The 21635-nt window shown below is 43.1% G+C and overlaps 1 protein-coding gene across 1 annotated transcript in view; it reads right to left on the bottom strand.

Annotated features, from left to right (window-relative positions):
* The window catches only part of RBP1 (retinol binding protein 1), a 110756-nt gene extending 100159 nt beyond the window's left edge, over positions 1-10597 (bottom strand). The window contains exon 1 of the mRNA XM_085634528.1: positions 10010-10597. Coding sequence (XP_085490654.1) covers positions 10010-10082 — 73 coding nt within the window. The 5' untranslated portion in view covers positions 10083-10597. The remainder of the gene's footprint in view (positions 1-10009) is intronic.
* Positions 10598-21635: the final 11038 nt, after the last annotated feature.

The raw sequence follows: 21635 nt of genomic DNA, 5'->3' as shown, positions 1-21635 counted from the left end.
CACGACGCATCGCATCAGGACGGGAGCCGGGGGCTGGCTAACCCACATGACAAACAGATTAAGGCTCCCAGTTTTCCGTTTTTTACTGATAAATACAGACAGAAAACAATATGGGTTCCTGTCTGTATTTATTTTTTTAAATGCCAAAAATACTGAAAATGTTGCTTATTGCGAGTGACTCTCCATGCGGCCTCTCGTGAACTCCAGGGCAAGAGAGGAGCAGATAAACAGCATGGGGAGTTAAAAAAAACAGGTTAAGATTCCCATAAATACAGGCGTTTGTTAACATATATCTGTAGTATAATGCTCATAATTACCTGTAGCTGTAGTTACTATATTTGGCTGCTTAATTTGCCAAAACACAGCAAGCATCAAAGTTTAGGCACATGCTAAATAAATGTGGAAATATACAATTTTACGACTCCATTCTTTCTCTTAAAATAAAATAAATATGGATAAATACCAGTAAGAGGGCCAAAAAATAAATATGGATCAATACAGATGGAAATGTTAAATAAATAAATACCTAGGGTGACCAGACGTCCCGGTTTTCCCCGGACGGTCCCCGTTTTTGGAGAAGTGTCCCCGTGTCCCGACACTTTTCTCCAATTCAATGAAATGTCCGGGTTTTTAAACGGTGTCCGGGTTAAACATACAAATGTCCCGGTTTTTGCACTGATTAAAGCGTGACGTTTAGGTGAGCGTTGTAGCAGGAAGGGAAATCGGGCTTTGAATGGGATGGGGGGTGGGGAGAGGTGCTCCTTTCATTCCACAGCGTGAGGTTCAGCGCTTTGAATGCGACCTCTGTCTCCAGGCCGAGAAGTCAAAGGATGCAATCTGCATACATTCACACCTGAATGCCGGTCACTTAGGGTGCTTCCAGAGATACCTTTGTTTTGTTAATGCAGCGCTCCTGCTCCAACAGCTACTGATGGCAGTGCGTCTTTGAATGTCTTTATTTTGTAAAAGACTACTTGCAGGACCTGCTTATATTCTTGTTTAGAAACAGTAACCTGTTTGTACTTCGTGTCCAGGGCCGGCTTTAGGGCGGTGCGAGTGCCACCGCACCGGGTGCTGGCTTCCTGGGGGTGCCGTGTTTTAAAGTTTATTACGCTTTTGAAGCACCTGCTGCAGCGTTTCTTTCCCCCAGCAATTACCAGGCCTCACATAAATGTCAAGATAACTCGTGTGATTAATAATCTTCCTGGAGAGAGATCAGCGTTTTGTATAGTTGAGGTTTTGACTTAGGTGAAGTTAGTGTAGAGGGTTAACATGCCTGCTGCAAAGAACCTGTACCAAGTAGATTACAGAGTGCGTATGATGTAAACAGATCAGCAGATTACTGCTTTCAAAAGAGATATCCTTTTGTTACTTGCAATTTATAACTTAAAGTCCTGATATAGAATAGTGAGCTATTAACTTTCACCCTAGAACTGCATACACACTGCAAAGTATACATTATTAGAGCATTGATTAATGTTGCAAAAAGGGATAATTTGGCTAGAAATCGATTCTTATTATTAAAGAAAACTCCCAACTATGCTGTTTCTTTTTCAACTCTGCGTTTGTGCTTCTCCACACAAAGCACTCTTAAACTATACTGCCTACCAGTATGGATGACATGTGACTCCCTACACTTTTAGTCCTTTGGCTTATGTAGCATTTCCTATACACTGATTACACATGCATGATTGATTGTCTCTGTGTAATGTGTGTGTGATGCGAAGTGCTCGGACACCCTACACTGGTATGAGTGGCGCTATATAACTAATTCAATGCATCTGAGAGAGTGTGGTTATGGAGACTTGGTCACTGTTAAAGGGTGCTAGTGAGAGAATCCGTGGTGGAGGTGGTCTTGGGGGGGCGCCAACAAACACTGTCGCACAGGGCGCCACCAGCACTAAAGCCGTGGTCACCAACTATAGCAAATGTTGAGGCAAAGTCTGTTTAAATGGAATTAATGGTAACAGCCAATAAAAGACCTCTGATTTGTCGTCTGTAATGCTTCATCTCGGTCTGTGGAGGGAGCTGTCTTTATAGTCCTTTTTCTATGTCCATGGCAGCTTTCAAATAGTCCTACCTTTATGTCGATGGTTACTGCAAACCGCAGTCCTACTTCTATGTCTATGACCTGTCCCCGTTTTTTGTTTTGAGAATCTGGTCACCCTATAAATACCGTAAAACCGGGAGCCCTAGTTATGATTGAGCCATAAATACAGCATCAACTGACAAGCGCCTCATTTTCGCTAACTTCAAACAAGCATTGATAACGGGAATCTTTCGGGCTTAAAAAAAAAAACATTGGGATTACGAAGGATATGTGGGAACGAAAAAAAAACAATTGCGGAAAGAAGGAGAAGCGGGGGGTGTAATGAGAGCAGGAGACAGGAACAATGAGAAATGACACAAGGATGGGACGAAGGGGCAGGAGGTAGCAACGCGATGCAGGCACAAAGGGGAAGAAGTGTTCCATGTGCCTCATAAGAGTGCTAAAAGTGAAACATTATACAACATGCAAAAGAAAAAGTAGCTCCCCGGTGTCAGCTGTGAAAGGTCACAACGAATCCAATCAAAACAAAGTGATACAAAAATGCTCCAGAGGCGGTTCAAACAAAAACACATAGGAAAGCCTTCAACATCAGGAGCAGAAACTGAAAGAGCCAGGAAAGCTATTCAGTCACGAGCGAGGCGCAGCCCCAAGGCCCATTCGAAATATACGTTAAATACCAGTAACATTGGGGCATATTATCAAGCCAGGCGATTAAATTATCGCCGCTTTAGCGGCAGAAAACTGCCACTAACACGGAGATAATGGGCTTGATAATATGCTCTATGGAATTCCAATTGAAGCCCATGTTAAATGTGAAGGACGTCTAACATGGGCTTCCATTGGAATTCCATAGAGCATATTATCAAGCCGATTATCGCCGCTTTAGCGGCAGTTTTCTTCCTCTAAAGCGGCGATAATTTTATCGTCTGTCTTGATAACATGCCCCAATGTGTTTGCGACAGGGAGATAAAGAGGTCTGTAGCAATTGGCCGCAAAATACTGGAGATGTAGAGCGACGCCCTGTAGGTTCTCAAAGGGAAGTTCAGCCATCTTTAACTGGGGTTAGGCAGCATGCAGCACTCACACAGGCAAGAACCGCAAATATCTGTGTGCACTGTGATGCACCCAGTCACCTCTGGATAGATCCCAGCTCTGCATTGGTCACTACTCTCCCTCCTACTGTGGCTGGCTTGTGTGCCTGAGACAGAGCTATTGAAATGTCACGCATATGTACATTAAAAACATGTAAATGTCACACATCTGCAAGCAGAAAACTTGGGAGCTATTGGCAGGGTTGAACCCCATCATGTCCTTATTGTGTCTCCCTGTTGTCAACAGAAGAAAGTGTGGAGGACATTCACAGGCACAGTGCAGTATTATTTAAAGGTGAGAGCTTGGAGGAAAGCGACAGTTCAGGAGTGTAAGTGGGGACGAGGACAAGAGTGGGAAGCACAGCAGAAAAACTCCATAAAACAGAGGACGAGGGGTGTGGAGTGCAGAGGAAGCATGAGGGAGGGATGAATACTCCTAGATAGAGGTAGAGGGGAAGTGACAAGGTGATGCCAGAAAATGTGGAGGGAGAGAAAAATATGCACCAAAAACAGAAGGAATGAGATAAAAGGAAACCAGGAAAGGGAGCATAAGACACTAGGAGGGAGAATAAAACATAGTGGTGAAAAGAGTGAAGAGATAGTAAATAAGAAAACATAGAGATACAAGTTCGCTCGTATTCAGCAATTTCAATTCAACAAGCCTTCACAAAGCCAAAATACAAGTGAGCCTATGCCACATAGAGCTCAAAGGTTGAGGTAGGGCTCGGGGCTCGGTGGGGAGGGGGCAACAGAAGTCGCAGCCATTGGACGATTGTTGGAAGGGTAAAGGGATTATGGGAGGCGGCATAGTGGCGAGTTTATCACAAGAAACTACTTACCACCCCAAAGCCCCATGTAAGCTTCCATGAAATGCCATGGCTCTAAGGAGAGCCCATCAAGCCAATGGCAACTTAAAAAAAAAAGCCAACAGCCAATTGCTGAAGAGAACTGAACTAAAACCCACTTTTCTTTATTGTATTGTAAAAATGTATGTGTATGTTTATTGGTAGCATGAGGTCTCCGACAGACAGCTAAAGTTGTCTAAAAGCGCAACAGAATCTTTCTATTAAACAGCTCATATAGGAATAATGAATTAGTCTATGTGGATGCAGCAAACGCAGCGTTTTTGCAACATTTGATTTAGGGCCCATGTTTCTGCAAAACCGGATCTTGGGCACCGTGGTTACTTACTACACTTCATGTACACCCATACATATGTAGCAAGACAAGAGAGTATTTAATACAAGGAGCTAGCGTTTCCTCTGGTCACACAATGCGATGTGTAACCAATGTGGTGGTTAATAGCCGAAATGACCATGTTTTGTTGTTACTGACTGAATGTGATGCTTATACATACTAGTTGTTAACATATACATGCCAGAACAGTTCTATTTGTATCAGAAATATCTTGAATGTAACATAAAGATGAGTCAATCAATCTGGCATGCTTTTTTTCAGACCCTGTATCGTACACGCAACACCTCATCATTGTACACACACATGCACACAATCAGCTGGATCTTGCCAAGAAGTGGCCATATCCAACCAGCAGTATTGCTGCTTATCAGTGGAAGCAAATCCCCGCTATCAATTACAAAGAAATTATATGGAAGTGGACATTGGTGCATTGAACTAAGTATCTCAAAGAAGAGATTTCAGATCACATTTCTGCTACCACTTTGATAGAGAAGACTGAGGAGCTTATTAACAAAGGTAAATTTACATGTGAGAAAATCTACATGTGTAAATGTACTCTTACACGTTGGGCCTGATTTATAAACTGCAATTTGTAGTACAATAAATAGTACTACTGTAGTGCTAATCACTTACTGCAAAATGCATTTTACAGACGCACGAGTGTAAATCTCCTCCTCTCCAATCTTTTCTATGGAGATATCTCCACACACGCAAGTTTACCACTTAGAAATAAATGTTGGAGGGAAAGGAGTGGGGGAATGTCTTTTACAAAATGGGCTGGGTTTTGGAAAGAGTGAAATGGGGCTTAGGGAAGGGTAAGGAGTTATTTAGAGACATACATGCTAATCTAAGCAGCCACCCACAACAGAATAAGCCCATTGCTATTACCAAACTACACTTTCAAAGTTACAACAGTCCAAAAGGCACTCCCTGGAGCAAATCCACCACCACACATGGCCACTCACAGGCACTGCACCACATTCAAATAGAAAATAGGAGTGGCAGGGACTTAAAATAGAATCCCATAGCAAATAATGTTAAAATAAAATAATTAATTTCGACTTTTTAAAACACTTATTAAGTTAATTTATTGTTAAACTCATGAATAAATACAATATTTTGATAACTTTTTTTCATTTAAATATAAATGTAACTATTTCTCTGGGAGGGTGTTGCGGTACCAGTGGTCACCATGTGTGGTGCTGGACTTACTCCAGGTCTAATTTGGAGTACATTTACAACTGTTTTGGGATATTCTTGCCTGCAGTAGTTTTAGAAACGCAGTGTGTGAATAGGAATAGGCTTAATCTTTATTGCACGGGTGCATGTCCCTTCCTCATCCGCTCTTTAGCCCTCCCTAAACAACTCCATCCTTCTCCCTAAATCCCACCTACTTAGACAAGTTTGCCCCATTTTACAGCCACTCCCCATGCCGCCCACGTTCACTACAAAAACCAATATGTATGTGCTTGGAAATTTACGCTGTCGGGACGGAGGTTTGTAACACAATATTCCTAATCTTTTCTGCAAAGCCATCCTCTTCAGAGCCCACTTACTTGCTTTTTTCAGGGAGGAGAAAGGGACAAAGCAGAAGAGATGCCCCACATAGTGCCTCTTCCTATCATGTTTGCCCATCCTGAATAGTTTATTTAAGTGTATTCCAGCTGGCTGGGAACACTCTGTGAAAACAATATACCGAGTCGGAAGTCCACGTTAAATAAAGGAAATGAACGCCCGCCATGAGCAGCAAGCTTCCCTCTACCATACAAGCGTCAACCGCAGGGTTTAATTGCTTCTTGTTCAGCCACACCATTGAATAATCCGCGCATGCCTGACTTATACCGCTTGGAAAACATTATCCCAAACAACCACTTAAGGGGATTATTAAGAATTTAGGATTCTTCTTTTGTTCCTACAGAGACAACCAACTCCCACAAATGAACCAGCCTCCATACACCAAGGGCAACTTCCTCCTCTCAGTGTGTGTCCAAACGGGAAGCGCAGGTGGTCTCTCCCTGACCCAAGCACAGAAGGATCCTGGGTGCGACCAATGCAGGCCCAAGTCCGATAGGAACCCTACTTCCTGTTCCAATCAGGGGGCAAGACAAAGAAACAGGAAGTTCTTTTGGAGAGGAGTCTCTTTATTGCGCCCAAAGAGTGGACAGTGTTTAGATTTATTTCCCCCATTCTTTCTCCTGCAAGAGATGGAGGCATCTCTTAAAGTAATGGCTGGAACAAGGATAAGCGAAGTAGGGAAAAAGCCCAATCCTGCCCCTCAATAGCCTTCAAGGAAAAGCCCACTTCTATCAAGTGCACATAAGGTAACCATCTGCCTGCATGGATTATGGAAGCCTCTCTCGAATGTTGCATTGTATAGAACCTTTTCTTGAAAATACTAGCTGCAGTGCCTGGTCTCAAACCCAAGCGCTATCACCGAACGTAGATACTCTGCTGCATCTGTTGTGTATTGCTGTTTTCCCCTTCAGAGTTGCGTTCATCTTTGAGACACTTCCAGCACGTAACCTCACAAGTCCCACCTGGGGCCACACGACTCTTGTCCATTCGGTAGTACAACTATAAAAGTTACTCCCATGGCCAAAAGGGTCCTGGTTGGGCTATTTTTGGGGCCAGGAGGAGCCTATGGCCAGAACATCTGGCATTTTTTGGGCCCTCTGGTCCCTCCCTTGAACCGCTCTCTATCCTAACCCTTTATTCCTAGACAAACTATGGGGCATATTATCAAGCCAGGCGATAAAATTATCGCCGCTTTAGCAGCAGAAAACTGCCGCTAACACGGAGATAATGGGCTTGATAATATGCTCTATGGAATTCCAATTGAAGCCCATGTTAAATGTGAAGGACGTCTAACATGGGCTTCAATTGGAATTCCATAGAGCATATTATCAAGCCGATTATCGCCGCTTTAGCGGCAGAAAGCGGCGATAATTTTATCGCCTGTCTTGATAATATGCCCCTACATTCCATCAACAGACTCTACTGATGCACACCTCTGCCCATTCATGGCTTCCTGAATCTCATCCAGGCCAACTCTCACTACCTTGATCGGCTTATAGACTGAGGGGTCTGTGGATTTCCCTGGGTGAGATCTTCATTGCTTCAGGGTAGATCCCATAGATCTTTTAGAGTAGTGCTGGTGCCATGAGCTGCACTTTCACAACCTCTGGGGAGACCCATTAGATACTTTACTGAGGTCCATGCAGACTTCCTTGAATGTCACCTCATACTTCAGTGAAAAGGTAGGGATTTAGGCTTGTAGGCCCATATGATTTGCTCTTACATGCCAACATTTTAAAACTAGAAAGAGGGAGATTTTGAATAAAATAAATCAGGGTCCTTTATTTTGCTCATTGACATACATGAAAGTAAAGGCAACTTTAAGCAGGGGACAGCTCAAATAAAGCCATTTTTGTAACTTAAAAATTGAGTCTACCGACTGAATCGGGTCTGTTGGCATGTATGTTTGTGGTTTTACTCACCTGATTTCACCACCAACCGGGCATGGAAGAGAGAGCACATCTGTCATGCTACTCTTTTTTCAATTGGGTGCATGAAATAAATGATGCATGAAGCGCACCCTACTCCACGGACATGCCTATGTTAAGACAGGTGCGCAAACCAGCAGCATCAAGTTCACTTCAACATGCCCAGAAAACATGTCAGGGTCCCTTGCACCGCAACCAACTCTTCCCACATACTTAATACCACACACCTCTCCAACCAAATATACAGGTCTGTCTGTCAGAGTGCCATAAATGCCCCAATAGTGGCAAGTGATTGCTACACAAATGCTAGATAACACAACATAAGTAGTTCATGCTACATTTGAATATAGGTCGGTGGGTAGGGTCTATTGCTCTAGTGTTTAGTACACTTCCTGACGTTAAAGAACCGGTCTAAACTTTTGAAGAGGGTGCACGTAACTTCTATATTTTTAAGTTTATAAACAGACTATTTAGTGCTGTGTAAATACATCACATTGGTCGTAGAATGGAGGCATTATTGCTTACAATATGAATGGATGGTAACTCATAATACTCTTGTGCAGGGCAGTATCTTTCATATACTTCGCCAACAAAGGCTTACTGGCGTTTTCAGGTACGGTGTTTAGTGTCACGTGTTCATCATTCGTATATTTTTTAGTAAGAAACCAAAAAATGCTATATTAAAGCACCCTGAGTGCTAAGGGCGAGATGGTCTCGTCTTCAGCACCATTTGAGTTAGATGAGCTAAAGCTAAGGGCATCTCGTCTTTAGTTTTAAAAGATGTTCACTTTGATCCTAGCTGACCTAACCCAAGCAGCCCTAAAAATAGTATTTGAACCTATTATAGATAAACGCATGAATTTAGAGGGAAACATATTTCCAGCCAGGGCTTTAAGTGGGCTGGCTCCTGCCGGTGCTCAGCACCCACAGCTCTAAAAAAACTGGTGCTGACATAGGTATCTATCGGGCTCCCCATTTTTGACCTCACCCTCGGGGTGAAAAAAAAAATCTGAACTCTTAAGCAGTACCACCCTTCACTGCCTTTGATGTAACTTCAAAGAAACTGGGGGCATATTAACAAGGGCCGGCGATAAATATCACAAAGCACGTTTAGCGCTTGCATATTTATAGCCGGCTATCTCTGGAATTCATCGCCCGCTTAGCGAGTTATTAACAACGCGCATCACCGAGGCGATAAAAATTCCAGATATAGTGTGGATAGCGCAGTTTTCCATGGTGGAAAACGGCGATATCCTAGATGATAGGGCCTGTGGTCTTAGCCACAGAAAACACCCCCTATGTTAAGTATGCCTTAGTCAGGAATTTGCATTAAGTCATAATTAAAAACGATTTAAATAATCGCTACCCTTCGTTGTTAATATCGCGAAGCTGCCTTTGCAATATTTTCCCTGGTTGGTTTCACAGCCACGCCTACTTTGCATCTCATTAGCGATGCAAAGTTAGGCGTGCTGGAAATGGGCGCTAAGTCAGCAAAACACGTGATAGCGTGTCTTTGCTAATAAGGCGATAAAATGATAGCCGCCTTTTCGGCCGAAAACAGCCGCAAAAGCGGCAATAATTTTATAGCGCCGCCTTGTTAATATGCCCACTAGTTCTTTCACAGTCTCATCATTTCCAAAAGGAAGCCTTTTCCATATTCTATACAACGAAGCTATAGTTGCAGTTTATTTATCTTAAGCAACTGATAACCCTTGACAAAGCCAACAGTCCTGGCTTGTTGTAGGTATAATGTTACGTGTTGTATCATATATCTGGATGCAATAACAGAAGCACAAAAATACCAGCCGGCTGCACACTTTGCTAAACACAGATTATTAGTTTACAGGTTTTAAGGTGCGCCGCCTTAAGTACATCAGCCACGCTCTTTTGAAAGACCCCCGACTCCCACAGCTTTTTCATCCCACTTAAAGCCCTGCGCCCAGCACATAAAACATACTGTTTAACTGCAAAAACGTACGGTTTCATCTACATAGTATATGTTTTCGTGAGTTATTTGAAGTACACATAGACGTTTTAAATCTGCTAATACTACAAAATGAAACAGGATGAACTAGGACTTCAAAGTTGCAAGAAACATAAAGGCTGCGTCAGCACCCTGGGAGCTAGCAGTATTGTTTGCTATATCAGCGCAGGCCAGAACGTCTTACCTAGTGCTTTAAGATAGTCCTCGAAGTTGTCATTGCTAACCATCTTCCAGTAGCCATTGAAGTCTGTAGGCATTGTTGAGGGATGGAGCGAAATGGCCGCAGCGGCAGGCGAACGATGTTTGCGGCTGAAGCGAGCTGTGGGAGCAAGGCGCAAAGACTCCAAATCCCGGGTGATCTGGATACCGTAGTCCAGGCGAACAGGAACGCAGGACTGCAGGTGCCCAGGCTCCGAGAGTGTAGTAGGATGTATAGATAGAACCGTGGGAGAGGGAGGGGGTAGGTGGATGGCGCAGGCCCGCCGAGGAGTAACAAGCCTCGACTGCGGGTTTGCAGGTTCAAAAATTCTGATAACGGGGGTGTTTGAAGTACAAAGTGTCAGGCTCCTAACAGAACCGGAGCGAAGGTCGGGGGCTCGTAGCGGCCGAAGCTAGAAGCGGAAGTAGAAAGCAAGGCGAGCTCACGCTTCTTGCGCTCGCCGTTCAGCTCTGCCGCTTCACGTCGCCTGCTCTCTGGATTCTTATACGTGCGCTCCCCTCTGAGCTCTCCTAATCCGACCCTCTTGCCGTTGTTTACTGAAATCCGCTGACTAAACTGAATAGTTGTTCGTCCGCAGACATCACTAGGCAACCAGCCTAAAAGAGTGGGATTTAACTGTTCCTTGTCTGACTGCCTACGATGTGGTCTTATGGCTAGCGGTGCCGACGTTACAACTGAGGTACCATGTTCTAGTCTCGGCGCTTGCCGTTAGCATCCTGTGATTCTAGGCAAAGTACTGACTATTGTCGTAACGAAAAGAAACAAGAATAAATCCGACTTTTGTTTAATGTAACTGGTGCTGATGTAAAGCTCTACAATATCTTTAGTTCAAAGTACTCACTATATAAAACTGTCAAAAAGAAATTATTGCACTTTGGAGATTAGGTTTGAATATCCTATAAGCGCAGGTCCACGGCTACAAAGACAAACATCGGCTAAGCCAACAAGTCAGACTTACAATTTCAGGTATAGCCCACACCTATTCCTTTTGGGAATGCTTGTTAGAAATCCTTTTTTATTTCTCAGATTAATAAAATTCCTGGTCTGATTATGAATTGCTAAATCTTGTTACGGCCTATTCCCAAGAGGTTATTTGGTATGTGCCTTTAAAAACGAGCTTTGGCAAAAAGCATTCACAGAGCACGAGTGCATGACTGTGAACTAGAAACCAGTAAAAAACAGAAAAAAATCTGTAAACTTTCCGCGGACTGTACCAAAATTTAACAGACACCCCAGAGAGTCAACGCTTGATGGTGACTTACTGAAGCGGTGGCTGAAGGGAACTGACCTAAAGCCCTTTCTCTACATTTTATGTTTTGTTTTGTGACGGCATGACCGTTGGTTGACATCATCAAGCTGTCAAGACAGAATTACAAAGGGAGTCCTTAAGAAGATTTAGAACCTGGGAGTGGGGGAGGTAAGGACTCGACGACGAGCAGTGTACTTTAGAGCTCCCCTCTTTACGTGATCCAGCGTTTCTGTGCCCACGGTAGGAATTTAGGTTTTATCTCCTTTACTGGATCACTAAACCATTTAATTACTTTCCAGCTTGGTCCTCCAATGCAAATTTATAGGTAGCACAGTGGGGAAAAAGAGTTAGCATTTCTTGTCTGATCAATGTTCGAGTGCTGAGCCCTTGGTTGGCTATTTGGGGTAGTTCGGGCTTAGGCCTCTGTAAGGTTTTGTCCACATAAGGTATCCATGTCAAATTTGTGTCCTTTTCTTCCAACATCCTGAGGATTCTAAAGGTACCCAGGGTTTGTGGATTCCCCTGCAGGGGTTAAAGAAATTAGCCAAAATACAGCTACATTTTGGGGGTTTTTGTGAAAAAATTGGAAAAAGTGCTGAAGAAGAAAGCGTCTGTTTTTTTTTTCCCTGCATGGGATCAACAAAGTGTTTGCGGTGATAAAATCGCCATCTTCCCAGGTTTTAGGAACAGGCAGAACTTTGTTAGAAAACGACAATTTTCTATACAGTTTTGGCATTTTAGTGGGACCTAGCCTATTTTTTCAATTTTTTGTGCTTTCAACTTCCTTTCAGTTAGTCCTAGCAATTGATGTAAAACCAATAATGGATCCCAGAAAGCTATGCATTTCTGAAAAGTAGACATTCTAATTTCAGCAAGGGGTCATTTGTGTAGATCTTTCAAGGTTTTCCTATAGAAAGTAACAGTTGAAATTAAAACATATTGAAAACAAGTTGAAAAAAACACTAATTTGTCCTTGCGTTTTCATCTGTAACTTCTAAGTATGGCAGATTTTGAAAAGCAATATACCATTATGTCCACTGGAGTCTGATGGTTGCAGGGGTAAATAGGACTTGTGGGTTCACCAAGAACCCTAAGTGCCCAGAGCCAATAGCTGAGCTGCGCCTTGCTATGGTTTTTCATTGTGGACCAGGTATACAGCAACGCACTTGGTAAAATATAAAGAGTGAAAAATAGGTGTCAAGGAAAATTATGTATTTCCGAAATTGAAACAACATATGAAGTTTAGAAGCAGTGGTTATTTGCACAACTTCTCATATGTGGATACCTATACCAGCATGTGAATTAGAGAGCATTTTTAAAATGAATTATTTTTTACACACTGTCTTACATTTGGAAGGGAGAAATGTATCGAAAGTCAATTGGCAATAACACTTGTTCTACTATTTTGTGTTCCCCTAAGTCTCCAGATAAAAATGGTACCTCACTTGTGTGGGTAGGCATAGTGGCCGCAACAGAATACCACCCAAAACGCAATGTGGTCACATCATTTTTTTTCAAGTGAAAACTGTCCGTTTTTTGCAGTGTACCTAGCTGTGGTTTTTGGGCCGTAGCTCAGGTTGCACCTAGGGAAACCAAGCAAGCCTGTACATTTTTGTAAACTAGACTTCCAGGGGATTCCAGGATGGGGTGACTTGTGTGGCTTTCACCACGGTTTGTTACCCAACATCCCTTGCAAACCTCAAACTTTGTAAAAAAAACCCACATTTTCCTCACATTTCTGTGATGGAAAGTTCTGGAAACTTTGGGGAGCCACAAACTTCCTCCCACCTAGCATTGCCTAAAGTCTCCTGATAAAAATGGAATCTCACTTGTGTGGGCAGGCTGAGTGCCCGTGGCAGGAAACAGCCCAAAACGCAACGTGGGCACATCACATTTTTCCAGTAAAAAGGGACCCTTTTTTGCAGTGTGCCTTGCTGTGGTTTTAGGACACTAGCTCAGCTGGCACCTAGGGAAACCTTGCAAATCTATACATTTTTGAAACTAGACACCCAGAAGAATCCAGGATGGGCTGACTTCTTTGACTCTCACCAGGTTCTGTTACCCAGAATCCTTTGCAAACCTCAAACTTTCTACAAAAAACATATTTTCCTCACATTTCTGTGATGGAAAGTTCTGGAATCTGTGTGGATCCACAAAGTCTCCCGATAAAAATGTTGCATCACTTGTGTGGGTGGGACAAGTGCCCGCAGCAGGGAAGGGCCCAAAACATATTGTGGAGACATCAAAATTACCTATCACAAATCGACCTGGTTTTGCAAGGGGTGTCACCTGAGTTTTTGTCCCCAGGCTTGGCGGGTATCTAGGGAAACCTACCAAACCCACACATTTCTGAAAACTAGACACACGGGGGAGTCCAGGGAGGTATGGCTTGCATGGCCCCCCAACGTTTTCCAACCCTGAATCCCCTGCTGAAGAGCCGTTTGAAGACCTGTATCAAGGGGAACTTGATTTTTACAGTGATGAAATAAACATTGGGATGGAATTAGGATTAGGCTAAAAACCCAACACTACAAGTTGAGACTAATAATTGCAGAAACTAAGGTAAAGAATCCAAGGCAAACAAGAGACTGTGAAGCTCTTTGATTTAGAAGTGGAAGCCCTGAAGAAGTGCAGTGAAGTGCAAAACACGTTTTGGCTATTTTCTGTGGCTGCTAACTGTGTAAAAGACTACTTGGCTATATTGATAAGAAAAACTGAAGAAAGAATAACAAGAAAGTAAAGAAACGAAACAAGAGGAAGTTTGTTAATTTTTGTTTTTCGGCTGAAGTTTCAGTACTTTGTTTTTGATATTTTTAGAAAAATACACTGGTGGGGACCAGTGGCTGAGATACGTAGCGCCGGGCAAGATTTCTGATACCCAAAGTATCAGAAAGCAAGTCAGCAGAATACGGGAGCTTATTAAGTTATGAAATGAAATACAATGAGATACAGGACTGAATGCTAAATGCTAAACGCTAACTTAGGATATTAAATCAGTGATGCACATTTAATATGTGTGTGCACTTTTAAATATATACGAACATAATATTTCTTTGGTACTTTTAGTACATATTGCATAGAACACAATAAGCAATCAAACTGCACATGTAGTAGGTATAGATGAGAACTACGTAGAAAGTACATACATGTAACAGTAGTGCATACATTGATAAATCTTTATCATGTAACCTATGTTAGGATCCTACACGTTTAAGGATATTTGTGAGCTAATAACAATATCCCTAACAGTTACACAGACAGTATAGCACACATTTAGATATCATGAGTGATCTTTCAGAAGTGAAGTATAGAGGATGTTTTTTTTTCTTTTGGAACAATCACACATTGCACATTTTCATCTTTGCATTGTAGTATACGTTATAACTGTAAATCCATTTAGTTGCAATGAAGCATATATGTTTTATTATTTCATGTCAGTAACTTTATTAATCAACATCAAATAATTATTTCTAGATTATTTTATTAAATACATCTCTTATTTAGTAAAGACGGTTCCTAAGTTAAATGCTCAAAAGTATTTCTTTCGACATTAGTAAATATTCTATATGAGAAATGTACATTCTACAGTAAAGATTATCCTGTAACAGTGTCACATGCAACTTGTGCATGAATCATTTTGACATGTAGAACTCAAGTGCAAAGTACATGTTCATTTTGTGTGCCAGTTATCAATTGCATTTGGTTTTTAGAGGCGCGTACAGAGTGGGCAGTTTTGCTTTGCACCAATCCCGCGCTAATGTTGAATCAAGCCATCACATCAATATTTAATTAGATGTCCAGATTACAGCTTTGTTGTCTTCATCATTTACCTTCTAGAATCCTCCAGAAATGTCATGTCATCATAAAGTTTACTATTTCTCTATTCTACATCTATATCTGCTCTCTTTCTTTTCCCTTCCTTTTTTACTTGTGCACGTCTGTACAGTTTAACAATCCCAAACAAAAGTAATCCACAAAGAGCAATTATCACAAGGGTCTCAAGATGCTTCCAACCATTCCACTCTCTAGATCATCAAACCATCTACCTATAGCAGAAAATCTATTCCATGTTGCTTCCCAAGCATCTGTTGCTCATAGCCCTTTCAAATCTTTCTTCAGGTCAGTAATGTTGCTAATGTATATCTTCAGGTCTTTACTCTTGTCTGGAATGTAAGTAAAATATTGCTGAACTTTTAATATCTGGCAGACTCCACCCTCCTTTGCGAGAAGGACATCTAGAGTAAGTATATTCTTAAAAACCATGGATCTAATGGCAACCATTTCCGTGTCAATAACTAAGGGCCTTTTTACGAGATTAGCACAACGGCAGCCTGCCTCAACACCGCCTCTGCTGCGCCGAACCCGTGCATGGACTGCCGGCCGTATTACGAGTTGTAAAAGCACAACTCGTAATACAGTCAGTGGTACTTTGGCCTTTCCCATGGCCGTGCCTTAAAAACAGGCACTGCAGTGGAAACGGCCAAAAAGTTCCAGCATGACATGGACGGTGACATCCATGCCGTGATGGAACTGGGGGGAATAAAGACATGGGGCACATGTTATGCCCTCCTGAATCTATCCCCATGGTGGGGGGCGGGGGGGCACTTTGTTCCTGCACCACCAGCCTTTTCATGGTGGGGCTCTGCCATGTAAAGACGGGCAGTCCAGGAACTCAAAATATGCTGAGCGGGACTGTGCTAGTCCCTGCTCCGCATAATACGTTGTGTCGCTCCTGCGCCACCGACAGGGAACGACTGTTTCTTGGCGCAGAAGGCGGTCCACCTCCGATATGACTTGCAAAGTCATAATCAGCAAAATAGTGGAGTTCCACTCCTGTGCCTCCACGAGTCTGGTGGTCATAAGACCGCCAGACTCGTAATCAGGCCCTAGGAATCCTCCAGCTGTACTAGTAGCCAATTTATCAACTACAGTAGAACGTTTTCTAATCTTGTCTGAGTTGGGATCAAGGCACCAAAAATATCACCTACTATTTATTTCACTAGCACTAGCTCTCCTCTTGGTTCTCACATGTTTTCCCCTTTTTGAGTCATCAATTTGGTCCACGTGATTATTGCATGTTCCATACCATCTCTTGGGTAATCTGTAGAGTGCACGTTTCATACAAATATAGTAAACTCCTGGGAACACAGGATCTTCACCATCCAAATACAATCCACTATTTCCTCTAACTTCAAATGAATGGTCCCATTCACTAGGTCCTACAATATTTGGGTCAGTTGTGTATTTTCTAATGGAAATACATAATCTACCGTTATGTTGCCAATCTATTTTTTTTGTGTGCTGTATTTTTATTGACACATTTTCTAAGACCAATCTAGAGCAAGTGCACCCATGTTTCCCACTACTGTATGTTCACTCTTTTCTTTTGCCCAGGGTGGAATTTTCAAAGGTTTAGTAGCTTTAGCTAGGAGATCTCTTCTTCTATCCTCTATGGAGTCAATCAATCTCTTTTCTACACTGGTTAAAGAACAGCTCAAATTGTGTTGGTTTGCATAGGCAATGTCCAGTGACATAATGGGTCTAAAGAAATGTCAGATTTTTTCAGAATTTTTAGCATCAGGCTGTCTATTCAAGTGCTCCAGCACCGGAAATTCCTAAAGAACTAAATCTTGACTTGAGTAATAAAATTGGAAATTACCTTTCCCATTGAATAGACTAAGCAACAAATTACAAGTAAGTCCTGGTGTCAAAGGAAGGTGGTGATAGGTGATTCCCTCACCAACTGATGCATGTAATTGCATGCATACAAAGAAATCCCTAGCATCCATAGTGTCAATGTACTTGTATAGCAGCTTTGTATACACATTCAATGAGTAATCTCCTCTAGAAGCATCTATGTGCAAGTCCTTTTGTCTAGTGCTAACGCTCTCTCCCAATCTTGGCTGCCAAGTAAGTCCATTCAGGTGAGGCGTTCCTCTGACAGGGTGCTCTTGCTCTTTTTGATCTCCTCACTGCTGGCCTTTCTTCTTCACTGTCACTCAGATTTGTCAGCACCCTCTGGAATGGTGATGGACACATGTACTTCAGTCAGACAAAATCTTCCTCTCTACTGTCTTCTAGGCCATTGGTCCCCGGGTACAACTTGCGTCACTATTGCACTAGGCCCTTCGCCAGGGTCTGAACCTTGCATTGTCAACTCTACTGGATTGAACCTTTCTGTACCAACAACATTTAACTGTCTTGGAACCCCTAAGGCCAAAGCTTGACTAACTTTCTCCCTCTGTCCTACTGTAACCAACGGGACATCAGGATCATGTGCTGGTATATCAGCAAGGGGACACAGGACTCAGCAAGTATGGGCAGCATGTACCCAGTTCAGGAGACCTCTGCACTTTACAGCAGTTGTGGTTACCAGAATTACCTGGTATGGCGCATGCCACCGAGGCTCTAAGCATGACTTGCGAATGTGCTTCTTCACCATAACCCAGCTCAGGTCATGGTACATCTCCTGATCAGGTGGGGCAGTTGCCTCTCCAACCTGGTGAGACAGAGGCACCGCATCAGTCAGTCCTTTAAAGTAATCAAGAATCATGCTATCTGTAATGTTCACAAGTGCATACGCAGGCACAGATTGTTCTCTCATAGCCCTTACCATGATGATGTCATGGGGACAATCCTGTCCTCCTGTGTAGTGTACTTTGCACACTCATCAATACAAGAGGCAATGCATCAGGCTACTTCAGAGATGTTGAAGTACACTCATTAGCCAATATGGAATTCAATGTGCCATTGACTTTCTTCACAATTCCGGAAGCCTCTGGACAAGAACTGCAATTTAGTCTCTGCTCACCTTGCAATACTGCACATAACATCTTCAGGACCTCATTGTTAAAATTAGTTTCTCGGTCTGACTCTAGAGATGCCAGAAAACCGACATTTGGTATTGTCTCCCTCAACAATAGCTCGGCCACTGTGAGACAGTCATTCCTCTTAGTCAGGTAGGCTTCCATGCACACAATCACTAGGCCATACCTCAATCTGTTACAAACAGGCATCTCTATAAAGTCTATTTGCATTTTGTTGAAGGGACCTCCTGATGTTCTTGTGTGACTCATTGTTACTGGTGTTTTCCTGCCTTCATTTTGTTGTTAGGAACAGAAAAGGGTTCTGGCCCGTAATCAGCAAGGCTAGGCCAATTTCAAACTGCAACAACAACACAATTGCCAATACTGATACTTATTCTACCACTGACTTCTACCAATCACACGTGACACTCATAGTGACTGATAAAAGATTAATTTTTCTTTTTCTTTTTCTATTGTTTATAAAGAATACATTTCATCATAAATCAGTTTGATAGTTCACGTTATTTCAATGAGCAATCTCAACACTTTTGTTAGAACCACAAAAAACTTACAAACATATAAGACATTACTTCTAGGTCACATATATGACACAACATTGTTTGTCACATTTAAACATCACGTTTTTTGCAAAATACAAAGCTCAAGTTATACACAAGTTGATAGGACGGATAGAAAGAAAAACAGACAAAAGACCAAGGGGAAAGGTTAAAAAACTGTGCAACATAAAAGGTCTTCAAAATTTTGAGGAACAACACAAACCCTGTAGGGGCATTTACCAAAAAGTAACATATTCAGGTCTCCAAACTGAGATAGACATACATTTAATCAAAGAATACATTCAATGTGTATTAGACCTGATACTCAAAGTTTAAGGTCACTTGTTTGGTCTCTTGAAAATAAGGTTGACGTGTTTCAAACCCCTATTGTACTTAGAGCAAGGTTCTCCTCAGGATCTGGACCGAAAGGGAGCTAGAAAAATAAAACAAACAAAAAGTGCACGTGTTACCACTTATTCAAGCAAATCACCAGGCACTCCAATCCAGATAAACTAATATCTTTTAATTACCTTGTGTGGTTTTTTTTAAGATGGCACTGACTGTGCCTCCTTGATAGACTGTAGCGAATACAACTGTCGAAAAACGAAAGCAAGGAAAGAGATTTAATTTAGTGGAGCTAAGTAGGGTAGTGAAAAAGCTTTTTGAAAGGAATTTTTTGTTGTAGGGGACCTTTTTTGAGCACTTACTTCAGAGTGATAGAAGTTGCGGGGCAGTGGCTCGCCTTTAGATGGCTTCAAAATCTTTTGAATATGCTGGTGGAGACGATCTTTGAAGAAGTAACGTCTTAAGAAAGGAGAAATACAAGGGTCAAAAAGTGGCCCAACCGGCTAAATGCACCTAAGGTTAATGTTGAACGCGGTTCTGCATACCTCGGGAGGACGTTTGTTTGTCCTAGCCGGGCGTCTTTTGACTAAATCCCCCAAAGCGGAAACCAATAATCTTGCCTTTATGTTGACCTAAAAGAGGGAATTAAACTGCCATAAGTAAAGGGGCTGAACAACAGTGGCCCAACCGGCCAAATGCACTTACGGTTAATGTCGAACGCGGTTCTACATACCTCGGGAGGACTTTTGTTTGTCCTAGCCGGGCAGCAGCAACCAATAATCTTGTCGATCTAAAAGAGGGAATTTAACCGCCGTAAGTAAACAGGGCTGAACCTAAGTGTGCTGAAAAAAGAGCAAGGAGCCGTTGTCTCAGATACCTGAAAAAATTGCTTCCTAAGCGTCGTCTCAGTTACGATCGCGCATTCGTGTCTCCCGGCCAGCAGCATCAAGGGATTACTGGGCAGCCTATTTATGACGACATCCATTTGCACGTCTTCATGATCACGTGACCGCTAGAGGCAAGTTGTATTCAAAGAAACTTTAATGTGTCCTGTAGAAAGAACAAAGTTAAAATGTCCACAATGGCATCACTGTGCAGAATGTCTGCGGTCTACAGAAGATTGCCATAATGGTATAAACCTGTTACTACATCGCAACCCTTTGGAACATAGAAGGTTGAAGAGCCACCCCATCCATAGATACCAAAATACCAGAGTTACCTATCCCAGGGAAGCCAGGTGTATAGGGCTGTAGTGGCGTCAGAAACCGTTGTCAATCTCACTGGGAGTCTTCAAAGAAATGTCCCTGCTGGAAAGAAGAAAAGTGTACAGTGGAACCCACAGGTGGATTCTTGAAGGAAGGAACATAAAAGTGGAGGGGACAGAGTCTGAGTCACTCAGGAGTGACCAGGGGCTCGGTAGATGAATGCCCACCGATGTCGGGTGCTTCAGGTGTGAAGATGGAGACCTTGACTCTGCAGCCACGGGGACAAGGAGACGTCAAGAATGACCTGGAGCCGTATTCCAGCTGTCCCATGAAGGATGTCGAGTGCTGAGGGGGTCAGTGTCTGGTGAGAGCACCAACAAGCCTTGGCAGCAGTAACCCACAAAGAAGGTCGACGAAGGTCACGTTCTGGCCCAGCAAGGACTAGGAGACTCACCACAGCAAGGGGTGTCAGGGCATGCCTGGAGCACCCAGGGGAGGCCAAGAAAAACAGTGTTGTCTCTAAAATGGACCCACAGACCGAAGGCACAGGAGTCACGAGGGAACCTCTAGCAGTTTCACAAAACAATAGCTTGCAGGGCGCAAAGTGTGAGGAAGCCAAAGTCCTTTGTACGAAATATATGCAGAGGTTGGAGCTATTGATAGCCCAATGCACTTAGTTGGGGATCACCAACAAGCATATGCACTTGCAAATGTACGCAGTGCACAGGGGTTCAGGTTATGCACTCCCCATGAGGTATACTGGCCTCAAACTCGGTGAGAAGGCAGCTCAACCTCAAAGGAACATAGGAACTCACCACCTGTGTTGCTGGTGCCTTCCGAGTCCGCAAGAGCTCAGTATCCGGAGACCGGTTAGTTGTGTTATGGTGCCTGCGAATGCAGGGGAGTGACTCCTTCACCCCAAGGGAGATACTTCAGTTGTCCTTGATGCTCCACAGGTCCTGTCCAGAGCCTGTTTGGTGCACGGGCACAGACGATGCTGTGGACAGAGAGGGAGACAAAGTCAGGCCCTGTCGAAGTCCAGGCGGTCAAAGGTCATTGGTTCCTTGATCAGAATCTTGTCCATGTCGAATCTAGGGTCCTACAGCCAGTTAAGCCCTTTTGTACCCATGGGAGAGAGTTGGACAGATTCAGGGGACCCTCACAGTGGAGGATCAGGACAGTGGGGAGGATACTCCCATGTCCTTTGTCCAGTTTCGTGCCAGAGCAGGAGCCAACGGCTCCCAGGACTGGTTTGAATTGGAATATTCACAGGGACACCAAGTGTACCCCAGATGCAGACTTTCAGGCACTTTGGAAGTGCACCCACCCAGCCCTAATGCACTAAATCCTGTCTGGGAGGTGGTCACACCTCCCTGTGCCCGGATGCCTATTGTCATGCCTTCCCCTGCTCGAGCTTGGCTCAGCAGC

This window comes from Triturus cristatus, chromosome 11, assembly GCF_964204655.1.
Source record: "Triturus cristatus chromosome 11, aTriCri1.1, whole genome shotgun sequence".
Classification (NCBI taxonomy): Eukaryota; Metazoa; Chordata; class Amphibia; order Caudata; family Salamandridae; genus Triturus; species Triturus cristatus.
This window is presented reverse-complemented; position numbering and strand designations above follow the sequence as displayed.